This window comes from Passer domesticus, chromosome Z, assembly GCF_036417665.1.
Source record: "Passer domesticus isolate bPasDom1 chromosome Z, bPasDom1.hap1, whole genome shotgun sequence".
In the NCBI taxonomy this organism is placed as follows: domain Eukaryota; kingdom Metazoa; phylum Chordata; class Aves; order Passeriformes; family Passeridae; genus Passer; species Passer domesticus.
In genome coordinates this window covers 28,053,309-28,067,004 of record NC_087512.1, presented here as the reverse complement: position 1 = coordinate 28,067,004, position 13,696 = coordinate 28,053,309, and the positions used below count along the sequence as shown (strand labels likewise).

At 42.9% G+C, this 13,696-nt stretch overlaps 1 protein-coding gene and 1 long non-coding RNA gene across 19 annotated transcripts in view; one reads left to right on the top strand and one right to left on the bottom strand.

The window, feature by feature from the left end:
- SMARCA2 (SWI/SNF related, matrix associated, actin dependent regulator of chromatin, subfamily a, member 2) overlaps window positions 1–1,562 on the bottom strand; it is a 118,620-nt gene extending 117,058 nt beyond the window's left edge. For 3 of the 7 annotated variants that reach the window (XM_064405229.1, XM_064405224.1, XM_064405231.1), the window contains exon 1: window positions 1,382–1,562. Coding sequence is in view for 1 of the 7 variants with exons in the window: in XM_064405230.1 (XP_064261300.1) it covers window positions 319–342 (24 nt within the window). In the remaining 6 variants the exon portion in view is untranslated. Of the gene's footprint in view, window positions 1–318; window positions 454–866; window positions 888–1,050; window positions 1,070–1,381 lie in introns of those variants that run through there. The other 4 variants (XM_064405228.1, XM_064405226.1, XM_064405225.1 and 1 more) reach the window with 4 other exon arrangements.
- A 112-nt stretch (window positions 1,563–1,674) lies between these two features.
- LOC135291203 (uncharacterized) overlaps window positions 1,675–13,696 on the top strand; it is a 79,775-nt gene continuing 67,753 nt past the window's right edge. For 5 of the 12 annotated variants that reach the window (XR_010354069.1, XR_010354070.1, XR_010354068.1 and 2 more), the window contains exons 1-2: window positions 2,495–3,635; window positions 7,712–7,775. This is a non-coding gene — a long non-coding RNA (uncharacterized LOC135291203). Of the gene's footprint in view, window positions 1,904–2,494; window positions 3,636–7,711; window positions 7,780–13,328; window positions 13,420–13,696 lie in introns of those variants that run through there. The other 7 variants (XR_010354064.1, XR_010354071.1, XR_010354066.1 and 4 more) reach the window with 7 other exon arrangements.

The following is a 13,696-nucleotide window of genomic DNA, read 5'->3' as shown; positions in this document are numbered from 1 at the left end:
TCACGCCGACCAAACATGTCTGTGCGCCTGTGTGTGGCGGCGGTGACTTCCTGATCCGCCGCCGCTTGCACAGGCGGAGGGACGAGAAAGGCCACCCACCCTCCTGTCCTCCCCCCGCCGCCGCCGCCGCCGCTGCCTCCCGCCTCTGCCCCGCAGCGGCCCGGGGACGGGCTCCGCTGCCCTCCGGCCCCGCCCGGCAGCTGGCTGCAGCAAGCGCACTGCCGCCCACCCCCGCCTCCAGCTGGACACAGAACTTTTCCATGTGCCAAAACACCGCCGTCCCCTCTCTCGACATAGGGGCAGGCGAGCCGCAGCTACCTGAGCATCCGCGCGCGTTTGCATCCTCGCTCCCGCCCGGCCGGGTTAAAAAAAATAAATTTCCGCGCACACCGGAAATAAAACGCTTTTTTGCTTGGCAGGCGATTCCAAAATTGTAAGCGCATGTTTTGTGCTACTCTGCTTGGAGGTGGGGAGGAGGAGGGGGGCGAATTTCTGCAGGGAAAACGGGAGGGGTAAGACGACATGCAAGCTATTTTGGGAAGTAAACCGCGACACCTTTACAGCAGGAGTGACTGCACAGTTAAAAACAAGAGACCGAAAAGCAACAGGAGCCGCAGCCCTGTCGGGCTAAAGTCCCAGCCCCCGCTTCTTCCCCCTCCCCGGTGTGTGCAATGTTTGTGACAGGCACGCAGCGACTATCCGGATCATGGCCTCCCTGGCTGTGCCGGGGAATGCCGCTACTCTCCTCGCAGGCGAGACCGCTCCCCCATGCACCATGTTCCTCCCTCCCCATGCCTCCCCACTTCCCCTTGCTCGGCTGGGTCTGCGCCAGCGTGTGCCACGGCCGAGAAACAGCCCCACCGCACCGCGCTCTGCTGCCTCCGGACACCCTGAACTTCACCCTGCGACCCTCGGCAGCTGCAGCGGAGCCTCCCCCGGCCCGTCCGTGTGTGTTGTCGCTCCCCAAAGAGCCATTTCTCCCGGGGCCGCTTCGCCCGCAGCCCGTGACACGCTCACTGGGCGGCAAGACCCAGAGTGCCGCTGACTCACGAGTCAGCCACCGGCGACTCCGTGGGGGTTCTGTCGCTCCCACTCCGGCGATCCGCATCGTGATTATTCCAGAATAATGCCAGATCAAAACTTTCTTCTCTCCACCCACTGGGGGATATAAATATTCGGGAGGGCCGGGCGCCGGGAAAGGTGGGGAGAGGAAGCAGGTGGCACGGCGGCGGCTGGGACCGACGGGGCCGTGCCCGGGGAAGGGGAGCGAAGGGGAGAGGGAAGGTGGGCACGGCGCGGGCCGGCACAGCCGGTGACAATAAAGGACCCTGCCGGGCACGGGGAGCTGACACGGTTGGACCGAGTTGCAAGTTGTATTTACCTTCCGCCCGGGCGGAGCGCCGTGCTGACTGTCGCTCCTCTCCCCCCTCAGTGAGTCATCCGAGTCCAGAACCGGAGCGAGGGACTAGATTACGAACATGACTTCATTGATGACAGCCATTCCCTCCTCTTCCTAAACTCCTGCCCCTCCTCCGGCCCCCCCTTCACGGACGCCACTGCTCAGGCAGCGGTGTTGCTATTGGTCAGCCGGGCAGGGAGTGCCCGCCCCCTTGCGTAGAAGGGGCGGTTCTATTGGCCTGCGGAGCTGTCGCTCATTCGGGAGGCCGGGGGGGGTGGAGGTGTGCAGGCGCGCGGGGCGGGGTGCGCTGCCCTCCGCGGCGCCGTGCGCAGGGCGCGCGCTGTGCTCCCGCGCTGGCCGCGCGGCGGTGGCGGCTCGCGCCCCCGCGCCCCTCCCAGCTCGCCTCTGCGGCGCGGAGAGAGCGGCAGGACCTCCTTCCCTGGGAAGGCGGCAGCAGGGCGCGGGCGGCACTCGCGGGAGTAGTTTGGGGAAGAGGTGGAGAAGGTGCTGGAACTGCGCTGTGCCTCTGCCCCGCTGGAGGGGCGGGGAGGAGCCAGCCTGACGGGCCTGGGATCAGCTGTGTCTGGCTGTTGGGAGTGAGCGTGTGTGTGTGTCTGTGTTTGTGTGTGTGTCTGTGTTTGTGTGTGCCCAGGGCGGCTGTCTCCCTCCCCTTAAAAAAAAAACACGTGGTGGGGAAAACTTAGAGCCCGTCCCCTCTCTGCGGTAGCAGCGGGCGCTGTCGTGGGTGGCGGCGGGCTGCTGAGAGCATTCCAGCGGAACCGGCCTGTGGGGCAGGCTCCGGCTCCGCAGCGGCGCCGAGGCTGCCCGCAGTCCGTCGCCGTGCAGGGCTGCGAACGGGCCGGGGGAAGAACCGCGATGGACCTCTCTTCTGCAGGATTGGGAGGGAAGATAGTGCAGTCGTGTTTGTTCTGTCTTGCTTGCTTCCGTTTGAATAGATGTTTTAAAGTTGGTTTGGAAGGACGCTTTTCAATTCCGTATCCTAGTGGCGGGTTTTTTAATTTTTTTTTTTGTTGATGTTGTTTGAGGTGTTTTTTTTTTTTTTGTTTTGGGTGGGTTTTTTTTTTTTTGTTTTTTTTTGTGTTTTTCTTTTTTTTTTTTTTTAATGCTTTAGGTGGTTTACGTGATTTGCAGTAGGGGCTGCAGAGCTGTCATGTTTTTGGTACAAGCTATACTTACTTGTTCATGTAACAGCCGCTTAAGTACTATTAAAATAATGGGCCCACCTCGCTGGGGGTTTGGTTTTTTTCTTGAACGCGGGATGCAGAGATAAAAAAAAAATACAGCCAGACCACTGTATGTGGTGTTACAGGTAGTTACATCTTTTTAAGAGCATGTCATATGGGCGGGTATTTGCCATTCTGAAAGTAAAATTTGACTTTGTGCGGTGGAATAAGAATCTTCATAGGAACCCGAGTAAAATCAGTATCTCTACAGAAGCTCAGGTGTGGGGTTCCTGTATTGTGGTCTGGTGGTGTAGTTAAAGACCTGAAGCAGTGCTGGTGGCACCAAATGCACCTTGTGGTCTTAAAGTAACAGAAATTGTTTACATGGTGTTTAGCTTGGAGCTCTTTTTATTGTTCAAATCACCAATTTAAGATGCTGGCAATACAGTGTTAATTACTACTGTTCCTGTAGTTTTCCAGCTTAATTGGCTTAATCTTGTTTTTTATGTAAATTACCAAAATTCTGAAAGGTAAGAATCAGTGCTAACTGGACAGCACAAAGTATCAGTAAAGTAAAAAGATTAAAAGGCTATATTTTCAGTTCTCCATTGTCAGTGAAAAATATTTACTTGGGAACAAAATCAAAGAAATTGAATCATTCAAATCTTAATATATGAAATAACTTATGTCATTATGTAAATCTTTTGATCCACTTGTAATTTATAGCTTTGGTTTTAGCTTTGTCTTAAGCTGCAAACTGGTGTCTAAGAGATAATGTAGTTAACATTCTTGGAACATTATGCTAATGGAAATGAAAGGGGTAAAGAGATGCTTTTTCTTTTTTTTTTCCTTAATACTAAAACTCTCATTAGGCAGTCATTTGTGTTTGTGGTTTGTTTTTCCTCCTCCATTCCCCAGTGTAAATCTGAGGACTGTTTGCCTTTTCTCTCTGCAGAAGAGAAAACAAACATTAAATAATGGAGGGGAAGCTTTCTTTCAAAACAGCGCAACTGTTTACTGGATTCAGCAATACTCAAGCCATTCTAAACCAGGTCAACCCTTTCTTTTTGTTGGAAAGCATACAGAGAAGAAAAATAAATAAAAAGCTAATCTTTTAGGCAAAAAAGAAAAAAGGTTCTCTTGACTCTGAAATAGATGCATCTATATTTAGTTAATGATTATGTTTATTTTGGGAAGGTTGCAGCAGCCGATTTCATTTTACGAGAGTGTGAGCATGCCTGTTGCTGGTGTCAGTGTGGAGGCTTTTTCTTTTTGTGTTTTGATGAAGTACCATCGAATCTCATTGTAATCTATCCAGAGGGGATGGGAAACATGAGAGCATTTTTGTCGAGGGAGGCATGTTCACCTGATATGAAAAACTTAATTGGGTCAGTAAGGCTTCCCTATATGAGACTTAAGTAGCTGAAGCTTTGTTCATAATGAATATGTGAACATGATGAAGAGTCACATGCTGTAGGATAAATTTGTTTTCCCCCTATTAATTTATCTAACATAATAAAAGGAGGAAAATATCAGGGTCTTTAACTTGAATTAATGGTTGGGATGTGGCCATTAACGGTAAAATAGCATGTAAAATTTTCAAACTAGATAAGGTACCACTACAAAAAGAAGTATGTCTTTGACTAGCTAGATATGATATTGTGGAGCTAAGGATTGCTTATTTGAAGAATGATACCAACATAATAAGTATGTTTAGAAACTGATGTATCAGTGGTAGTCTTGCAGGGACACTTCTACCAAAAGGAGGTCATTACCACCAGGGAGCTGCAGTTGTTTACAGCAACCTCACCATCACCACCTTGAAACCCCTGCTGTAACATTTAGGGCTGCTATTTCTGCGTTTGCTACCACTTGGCTGCCAGAGACAATTGCACTCACTGCAACAGAAATAGCAGAAAAGATGATATTTTAGTATTTCAGCTGGTTCTTAGCAGAATCCAGCTGCTTTAGTCTGGGTGGCCTGTGAAAAACGGCTGAAGCTAGAACATTCCAAGAAGATGGCTTTGTGCTCAGGCTTCTGCATAAAAATGTTCTTTCATGTGCCCAGGGAAATCATAAAGAAGTCGACTTGCCATCCACAAGTCCATGGGCTCTGATGGGTTCCTTCACACCTATGAACGCTGAAGGAACTAGTAGACATGATTGCTCTCAGATCTTTGAAAGGTCGTGGCAGTCAGGAGAGGTGCTGCAACACTAGAGGAAAGCAAGTACCACCCTGGTCTTCAAAGGGGGCAAGAAGGACATCCCAGGGAGCTACAGGCCAATCAGTCTCATCTTAATCCCTGAAAAAGTAATGAAACATTTCATCCTGGAGGCCACCTCCACACATGTGGTGGACACAAAGATGATGAAGAGAAGTCAGCATGCTTAACCAACCTGATTGCCCTCCATGTTGAGGCAACTACCTGGGTGGATAAGGGGGAAAAGCAGTGGATGTTTGCCTGGACTTTCAGCAAGGATTTTGATACTCTCTCTGGTGTTATTCTTGTAGGCAAGCTCAGGAAGTATGGGCTGGATGAGTGCCAGTTCTCACTGCAACCTCACTGACCGCTCATCCAGCCCAAATTTCCTGAGCTTGAACTGCAGATCCCCCAGGGCTGTAATCAGTGGCACAGGATCTCATTTGAGGCTTGTCTCTAGTGGAGTCTCCAAGGGTTCAGTACCGGTCCAGTATTGTTTAACTTGTTCATCAGTGACGTGGATGAAAAGGCAGATGCCTCCTCAGCAAGTTGCAAGACAATGCAAAGCTGGAAGGAGTGGCCAGTACCCAAGAGAGCTGTGCAGTCCTTCAGAAAGACTTCAACAGGTTGTAGAGGTGGGCAGAGAGGAACTGTCTGAAACTCAATGTGTCCAGTTGGGTTCCTCAGGACAAGAGAGGCATGTAGCTCCTGAAGTATGTCCAGCTGAGGGCAGCGTAGATGGGGATTGGAGCATCCCAGCTGGGACCGAGCCTATTCAGTCTGGAGAAGAGAAGACTGAAAGAAGATCACATCAATATGTATAAATATCTGATGGGTGGACGTCACAAGGATGGAGCCAAGTTCTTCTTAGTAATGCTGAGTAATGGGCAGAAACTGGAACATAGAAACATCCACCCGAATATGAGGAAGAAATTCTCTACTAATTGAGCACTGGAGCAGGCTGCCCTGAGCAGTTGTGGAGTTTCCTTCCCTAGAGAACTCAAAAGCAGAGTAGACAAAATTCTGGCTACCATGCTCTAGGGGATCCTGCTTGAGCAAAGAGGCTGGTGACCCCCAGTGCTCTTGTCTTGACCTGTCTGTTAAAGGGGAACAATACTTTCCCTGATGTAGGTGAATCCTGGAGGGAAGGTTACTTTTTAACCATCTGTTGTGCTGCTTGTAACGATAGGAGTATACAAAACTCCATTGTATGTAAAGTGTATCTCAGCCTGGAAGGATTGACAACAAAGTCAGTTGGAGCTGGTTCAAGCATTTCTTTCTGTTGTGGAAAAGTTAATTACTATTTAATTTAAAAGTAAAACTTATGTTCAAATACAATTTTTATGAATGTGCTTGTGCTCATGCCTCTTTCCCCTTATCCTTTTTTTTTCCTGGAGACACACTCATCTATAGGTTTCATAGGCATTCATGAGTTTAAAAGATAGAGCCTGTTTCAAAGTAGCTTTATTTGCTCTAAACTCTGAAGGTTTTTTTGTGAATGTTATGTTGAAAAGACAATATTCAAATGAGATCTTTTCAAGGCTAAATAGAGGTTAATAACAATCTTGCTAGAAAGATCCTTTCTGAATACATTCCAGAATAAAGCTGGTGTGTGAGGAAGGTGAGCTGGCTTGCAGAGATAATCCACTACTGTTCCTATTTATTTTGTAGTCTCTTAAGTTCTAGAGTTTGGTTTGATGTCGTATGTTACAGGAGAGGAGAACTACACTGTATTATCTCTTTCTCCCTTTGTTCTTTTCAGACTGCCATTGTACTTCCCAAGCAAATAGTCCTGTGTGTAGTTTTGTGTGTATGTTTTTACAAGAATAACTCTTGACACTTGATTTTTTTTTTTTAAATTTATCTTAATGGTCTCTGAGCCTCTGCAATTTCTCAACATCCATTTCAGTTCCAATCCTCTTTTCTGTGGTGCTCACCAAATCCCACTAGCTTTGTATCAGCTGCAGATTTTGTAAACATACTCATTAGTGAAGAAATTTAAAAGACTTTTGAAGATAACCATGCCCAGAATAGATTTCTCTGGTACTCTGAAGTGTCCTCAGTTATTAAGCATTCATTCCTGGGCGTTGACCTGTTGTCATTCTGGCATCCCGTTATCTTCTTGTGTGCCTGTAGTAAGATGATTTGTTTTCTAGTTCTGGCTCTTCCTGGCCTGTAACACATCCAGCCTGCTGGATGTGGTCAAACGTCTTCTGAACTGAAGCCTGATTTCTTAGAGAATCTATTTTGCTGTTCTTCCTGTGGTTAGTAGTGGTCCTATGGCAAATGTGAGTTTACCCTTCTTTAAAGATTCTGTGAGTTTGCCTGTTAAGTACAAGAGGCAGGAAGAATTTATCATTATTAACTTACTCTGGTGTTCCTTTTTAGAATCATCCTAATCACAGGGCAGTGTCAGAATACATGAGGAAAATTACCACTGTAGAACTTTGAATGTACTAGATTGGGAAAAATAATTTCTTTGCTATATGAAAGACTGTGCTAATTCAGTTTAGTCCAAGTGAAAAACAAGTATGGAAGACAATGGTTGTTTTTGTTTGTTTGTTTGTTTTTCGAATAAGGCTCAAGTCAAGCCACTATTTGAAGAACGGCATATATTACAAACATGTAATATATGTTCTAATTTGGAATATGCTGTTAGGTTAGAAAGGAGATCTGTCCAGGCAGTGAATATTGTGGGCCTTTGAAAAGCATGACTTGCCCTGAAAATTCTGTATAAACCACAGCTACACACCAGGGAAATCTTATGACTGTTCAATTAGTAAAATTTCCCAAAATCTGGTTTTTTTCTTTCCTCCAATCTATTTTGAGTTGTGTTTCTTGTTTTCTCATAAGTGTTTATCTTTGCACTTTTCTCCTTCCTTCTTTACAGTTACCTATTTTTTAAAATTTGCTTTGTTTTCTTCCAGATTTTTTTTTCCTTCATCAGTGCTGTTTATGCCAGCGTTACACACAGTGACTACAAGATGGAATGTAGGTAAAAAATACTCCTTTTTATAAGATACTGCTCACTGTTTAAACAACGTTTGAGAACCAATTATGAGTACTTTCTCTTCTTGAACTACAGACTTTGGTTTTGCCCAGATGCAAGCACGTTTAAGACAGTGGAATCTAAGTAAAGCTAACTGCTGTTAACAGGACTTTCATCTTCCCTAAAATGTGGTTTTTGTCATATGTAACTTCATCGTATGAAAGGGGATATTCTTGTCCTGGCAACTGGGATATTAAATGGCATAGACAGAAAAAGAAACTCTAATTTTCATTCTCTGAAGAGAAAATGTAGAGATTTTTTGTTTGCTTTCACACTATTTTTCTAAGTCTTGTTTTGTGTGTGCTTAGTTTTAAGATTACAAGATTGTGAATCCAGAAGAAAGTCACAGGTTATATCAATCCATTTTTTTCCTAATTCTCGAGCAATAGAATATGTTTGCAACTTCTCAGTCGTGGTATCTGTTTTCACATAATGCAATAACAACTGAACACAATTAGAACATACTGTTAAATTTTATAAATCAGTGCACTGTATGAAGTAGCAGAATATTGTAAGATTCTCTCCTACCTAAACGTGTAACATCTGAGACAAGTCCTGCAATGTCTCATTAGCCTTCTTATCTCAGAAATGTAGTTTTTCAAAAATCGACCTGGCGAGGATGATGATAAGGGCAAACAACAGTAAAATGTGGAAGAAAATGGCCTACTAAGAGATAATTGTTTTGGTATTTCGTTAAAGATGTTCTCAGTGTGCAAGGGCAATTTTGTTGTGTACTGTAACAGTTTTCCCAGATGAATGACTGCTAGCTGCTCAGTTACACAATTTGATCAGAAGTACCAAAGGCAAATAGCCATCTGGGATGAGTAAGTTTTTCTAGAGGCTATCAAACACCTGGATAAATTGGAGCCATCTCTGCTGCTACTTGGCTTGCAGAGTAATGACAAGATAAAGCCTTAAGGGTATTCTGTCTGTGCTCCCCTATGAGCTCATTGCTAACTGCTATAGGTAAGTAGGACTCTGGAGATATTTTTATTTTCTATTTATATTTCTTCCTTACTAAATCAGTTGCATGAACTTGAAATACAGCCACTCAAGAAGGAAGGTATGCGATTTAAGATGTGCAGTTTTGTTTTCAGCTGGTCTTGTCAGTATGCAGACTTTTTCTAATTTAGTGTTCACACTCTGGCTAGGATATAATAATAGGTTGCTTCTGTTTAGCTTTGAACAACTGATCTTGAAGCCAAAATAAATTGTTCATCAGGGGATGGTGTACAGGACAGGCCATTCAGTAATGCTAATGGAAGAAGTAAATGTCAGCTTCCTGCAACTGCTGTTTACATTAGTCTTAGATAGCTTCTAGTGGTCTACTTACACAACTATTCATATTACCAGTTTTAACACAGAAATTCAGATATGTCAGGTTAATTTTGACTGGTAAAGTAAATTGGGTGTGCTGGACATGACCCAGAAATGTGCACTTACATTCCAGAAGGCCAAATGTGTACTGTTCTGTATGCAAGGTGGTCAGCAGGGAGAAGCCCTCACCTTCTGCTCTGCTCTGGTGTGCTCCCCACCTGCAGTGCTGTATCCAGCTCTGGGATCCCAGCACAGGAATGACATGGACCTGGCATTCCTCTGCTGGGATCCCAGAGGTGGATACAGCACTGTTGGAGTGAGTCCAGAGGAGGCCACCAAGCTGATAGAGGGATGGAGCACCTTGTCTGTTAGGAAAGGCTGAGAGGACTGGGTTTGTTCATTCTTCTGTCTTCTTCAGTTTCTTCTAGAGAAGAGGCAGCTTTGAAGTGACCTCATTGCAGCCTTCCAGTACATGAAGGGAGCCTGCAAGAAAGATGTAGAAAGACTTTTTAAAAGGACAGGTAAAAGGGGGAATGGTTTCCAACTGAAAGACGGGAGTTTTAGATTAGATACTAGGAAGAAACTCTTTTTTGTGAAGGTAGTGAGGCATTAGAACAGGTTGCCTGCAGTAGCTGTTGATGTCCCTTCACTGGAGGTGTTCAGGGTGATTTTGGATGGGACTCAGAGCAGCCTGGTCTAGTGAAAGGTGGTGCTGCCCATGGCAGTTAGAATTAGATCTTTTTTAAGACTCATTTCAACCCAGGCCATTCTGTGATATGAACCAACCCATTGCTTTTTGGTGAAGTAATGCTTCTTCAGGCTGTATTTTTGACGTGTAACAGAGAAAGAACTTCATTGTTCCCAAGAAAAGTGATAGATGAAGGCAACTTTTAATCCAACAAAAAGGTGATTCCAGAAAAAAATCATCCAGTCATAAACAGGGTAACTGTGAAGAAATTGTAAGTTCACGTAGTCTAGCTTAACCAGAAACATTTCTGTGTTAAGATACCTGTGTTCCTTTTAGAAATCCTAAAGATTTCTAAATAATTGTTGTTCAGCCTCTTTACACATTTCCTACTTTATTGCATATAGATTCTTCTACTTTGCTTGCAAGAGTGTTGTGTTCATTGTTGCAGCAGCTTTGCCTGCTGTCTGTCTGAGAGCTAGAGGCTGTTTAGCCTTTGTAATCTTGTTCAGTGACCTGTACATGTTAAACTTAATGACAGTTAAAAAGCATTGTTTTAATACATGATGTTTTAATCTAGCTGTGTAATGTACTTGACTTAACTTGCAGTCATGTGCTTGACAGCTCTGGGTAGGAAGTGATGATGATACTTACTGTACAGTTTGTCTTGTGCAATAAAAGGTAAGTTAGTTGAGACAGCTAGGAGGTAGCTAGCCTCTGGCAAAGAAAGTTCTCAGAAGAGCTGTAGCAATCACTGTCTTCATACCGTGGAAAAATCTTTATACTTTCAGAAACTTATGTATAAATGCAGAAAAAAAAAAGTCTGTAGATGAGGTTCTGAGGCTTAGCACAGATTATTCTCACCAACTTTGCTAGAGATCTTCTATAAAAATTACTAAACTCTTCACAGTTCTACTAGGCTCAAATGAGAGTGCTCCTCTCATTACTGCACTGACAGAAATTTTAGTAGTTTGAAATAAAATATTTTAATAGGCCACTACCCCTTGATAGGCTTCCTCTCCCAAAAGTAATAAAACATATTCCTGGAGTTGGTCTATTAGATTCTTAAATGTTTGTGTAGATTAAACTATCGTGTCTATGTTTGATGGTGCTGTTCCAGTTTAACCTGTGATAGCTCAAGTGTGGGTAGGGCACTGCTTCTTAAGCCAAAACAGTGCAGTGGTTTTTGCTGTGGTACTTTGTGTCTGTCTAGGTGGCACTGCCAACTTCACAAAGTCACCCTGTGCTTTCCATGAAAAGAAAATTTAGCTCATTGAAGAGACTTTACATCATGGGACACTCCATTGTCTTGGCTGGCAGAAGCAGAATGGTGTGTTAGTAATGTCTAACTGCTGCAACAGTTTGCTGCAATGCTTATGAGTCAGAGCCCTATATCCTTTGCTATGCACTCTTTAATACTCAGGTGGAATATAATGTATGTGTGAGACTGTTACCACAATCAAAACATTGTGTTCTTGTCCACCTGATTTTTTTTTTCTTTTTTAGGATTTTTAAAAGCCTTTATCAGTCTGAAAGCCTGCAACTGTCTCGAATATAGATGTATCTGGTCTCATAGTTTTCAATTATTTTCCTAAAATAGAGAATAATCTAAATTGTATTTTAATGAAAAACTGTTAGAAGGGCTATAAACTTTATTTTTAATGCTTTTTGTAACTAAAGGAGCAGAATTGAATACTACTTTTGAACAGTATTAAAATAATCTGTTTCTGATAAGAAGATACTCAGAGGAGTTAGAAGCTTGTAGCACAGAACTTATCAATGGTTTTCAAATATTTCTGTTCTCAATTGTCACAAAACAAAAACGTTTTTCCAACTTTCACTTCCTCTAGAGTGTACAAAACACATGCAGTTAACCAGCCATTCTGAAGTTCTGAAAATTTACAACTTACTGAAAATATCTGGGACTTTTCTGCAAAATTAATGAGGACTTTTTCCACTATAAGATTTGTATAGAATGACATGCTCAGAGCAATAACAAAATAGAGCAAAACAACTGTCAGGTTAATCCCTGCAGCAGAGAGTGGGAATCTGGCAAAAAGTTGTCATCACTTGTTACCTATCTAGTTATAGAGGTGTTATAAAGTGTCTTAAATGACATAAGAGTACTTGAAGAATACTAATATTAGACAATAAGAAGAAAGATTCAACTAAATCTTAACATTACTAGTATCTGGAAGAAAGTATATAAATTTAATACCTCAGAGTTAATTTGCTCAGGGTAAAAGATGAAAGTATCAAGGAAAATAAGCCATCATCCAGCTGTGAATTTGTGCTGGAGAGGTGTTTGTCTAAAAGGGATTTAACTCTAGTGCACTTGCTAATTTCAGTAAATGTAAAGGGATCCATTTAAATGGGTCATCTCTGATTAGAACTTTGGAAGGCAGAATGACTCCATTCCAGGGAGGCCAATAAGCTAAGTAAACATAGAGGCCTTAGTTACAAAGGGCTTGATATTAATATTCTGGGTGATGAAACTAGGTTGATACATTGTTGTTATTATTATATTGTCCATACTGCTTACAATTTTGTCAATTGTTTCCTGTACTGTGTATTGGCCCATTGTATTTGCTTATTATCTAGCAGGGCAAATTGATTTTTCTAAGTGTGTCAGGAGTACAATCCTCTGCCTCACTATTGCCTTCATGCATTCTAATATGTGCTAACAATAACATTAATGGCTGTGCACCTTTTGCCCCTGACTGCCATCTGCCTTTTCACTAGGCCCAGTATTGTGAACAAATTATCAAGCAAAGCAACCTGTCAGTGTGGTATGCCTGGGTATAAGTGTATGTTGACATTTAAGTTCACAAGTGCTAGTATGTGTGGTGTACAGGCTGCTAAGCAGCACAGATGCATAATTGTATTAAACTTTCTCAGGAGTCTTTCAAAAAACACAGAGAATCTGAATTCTGCTGGTGAACTACTGAACCTTTTATAAGATTGGATGCATTAAGGATAATTAACAAGGAAGAAAACAAATTTGTGAATGGATAGATGCAAGCAGACTGAGAAGAGTAGTAAGACAACTGTCCCCCCAGTGACCAAATAAAGTGACATTTAAAAGTTAACTGGAAACCATTACTGGAGTGCTGTGTAAGAATACCTCAGGGACAAGGAAACAAATATAATCAGTTTCAAAAAAGAAGCTATTATAGCCCTAGATGTAAGGGATATAATGACAAAAAAAACCCCAAGCTAGCAACAGTTTAGTTGGAGATGCAGTTGTGTAAGGACTGAAACAGGTATGGACCACATGGAAATCACTTGCAAAGCATTCATTATCCTGCACCACTGTAAACAAACCAAGCTATTTTTTTATCATTAGAAAATTATTAGAGGCTTTATTTTTAATTAATTAATTGGAATTTGTTACCATAAATTTTCTTTTTTTGTGAAAGAGGTGATAATTGTTCTTGAGACAGGAAAATTGTTTTGAAGTAATGATGAGAGTTATGTCTCTTCCTTCTTTCAGCCATTCTTCCCACACTATTCCCACAACATTCAGCCATTGCCTGCCTGTTCAGGAGGACTTGCAAGAGTCTAAACTTGCTACTTCTGCCATGGTAGGACAACCAGGAGAAGAAAAAAACTGGGCGCTTTTGTTAATCCTGTTTGCTTCTGGTTCTGCCTTTCATCTTTCCAACTCTTTCCTCAGAAGCCAAGGTTATGCAAGTAGGAAGTAAAACTTACTCTTCAGGTTGCATAGCTTGCTGAAATAACTGATTATTTCTGTATTATCCCAAAAAAAGCAGGTAGTCTGCTCTTCTGAGTTACTTTCTACTTTGCCTGGGCTGAAAGGCTTTTTTTTTTTTTTTTTTTTTTTTTTTTCCACTTGTGAGA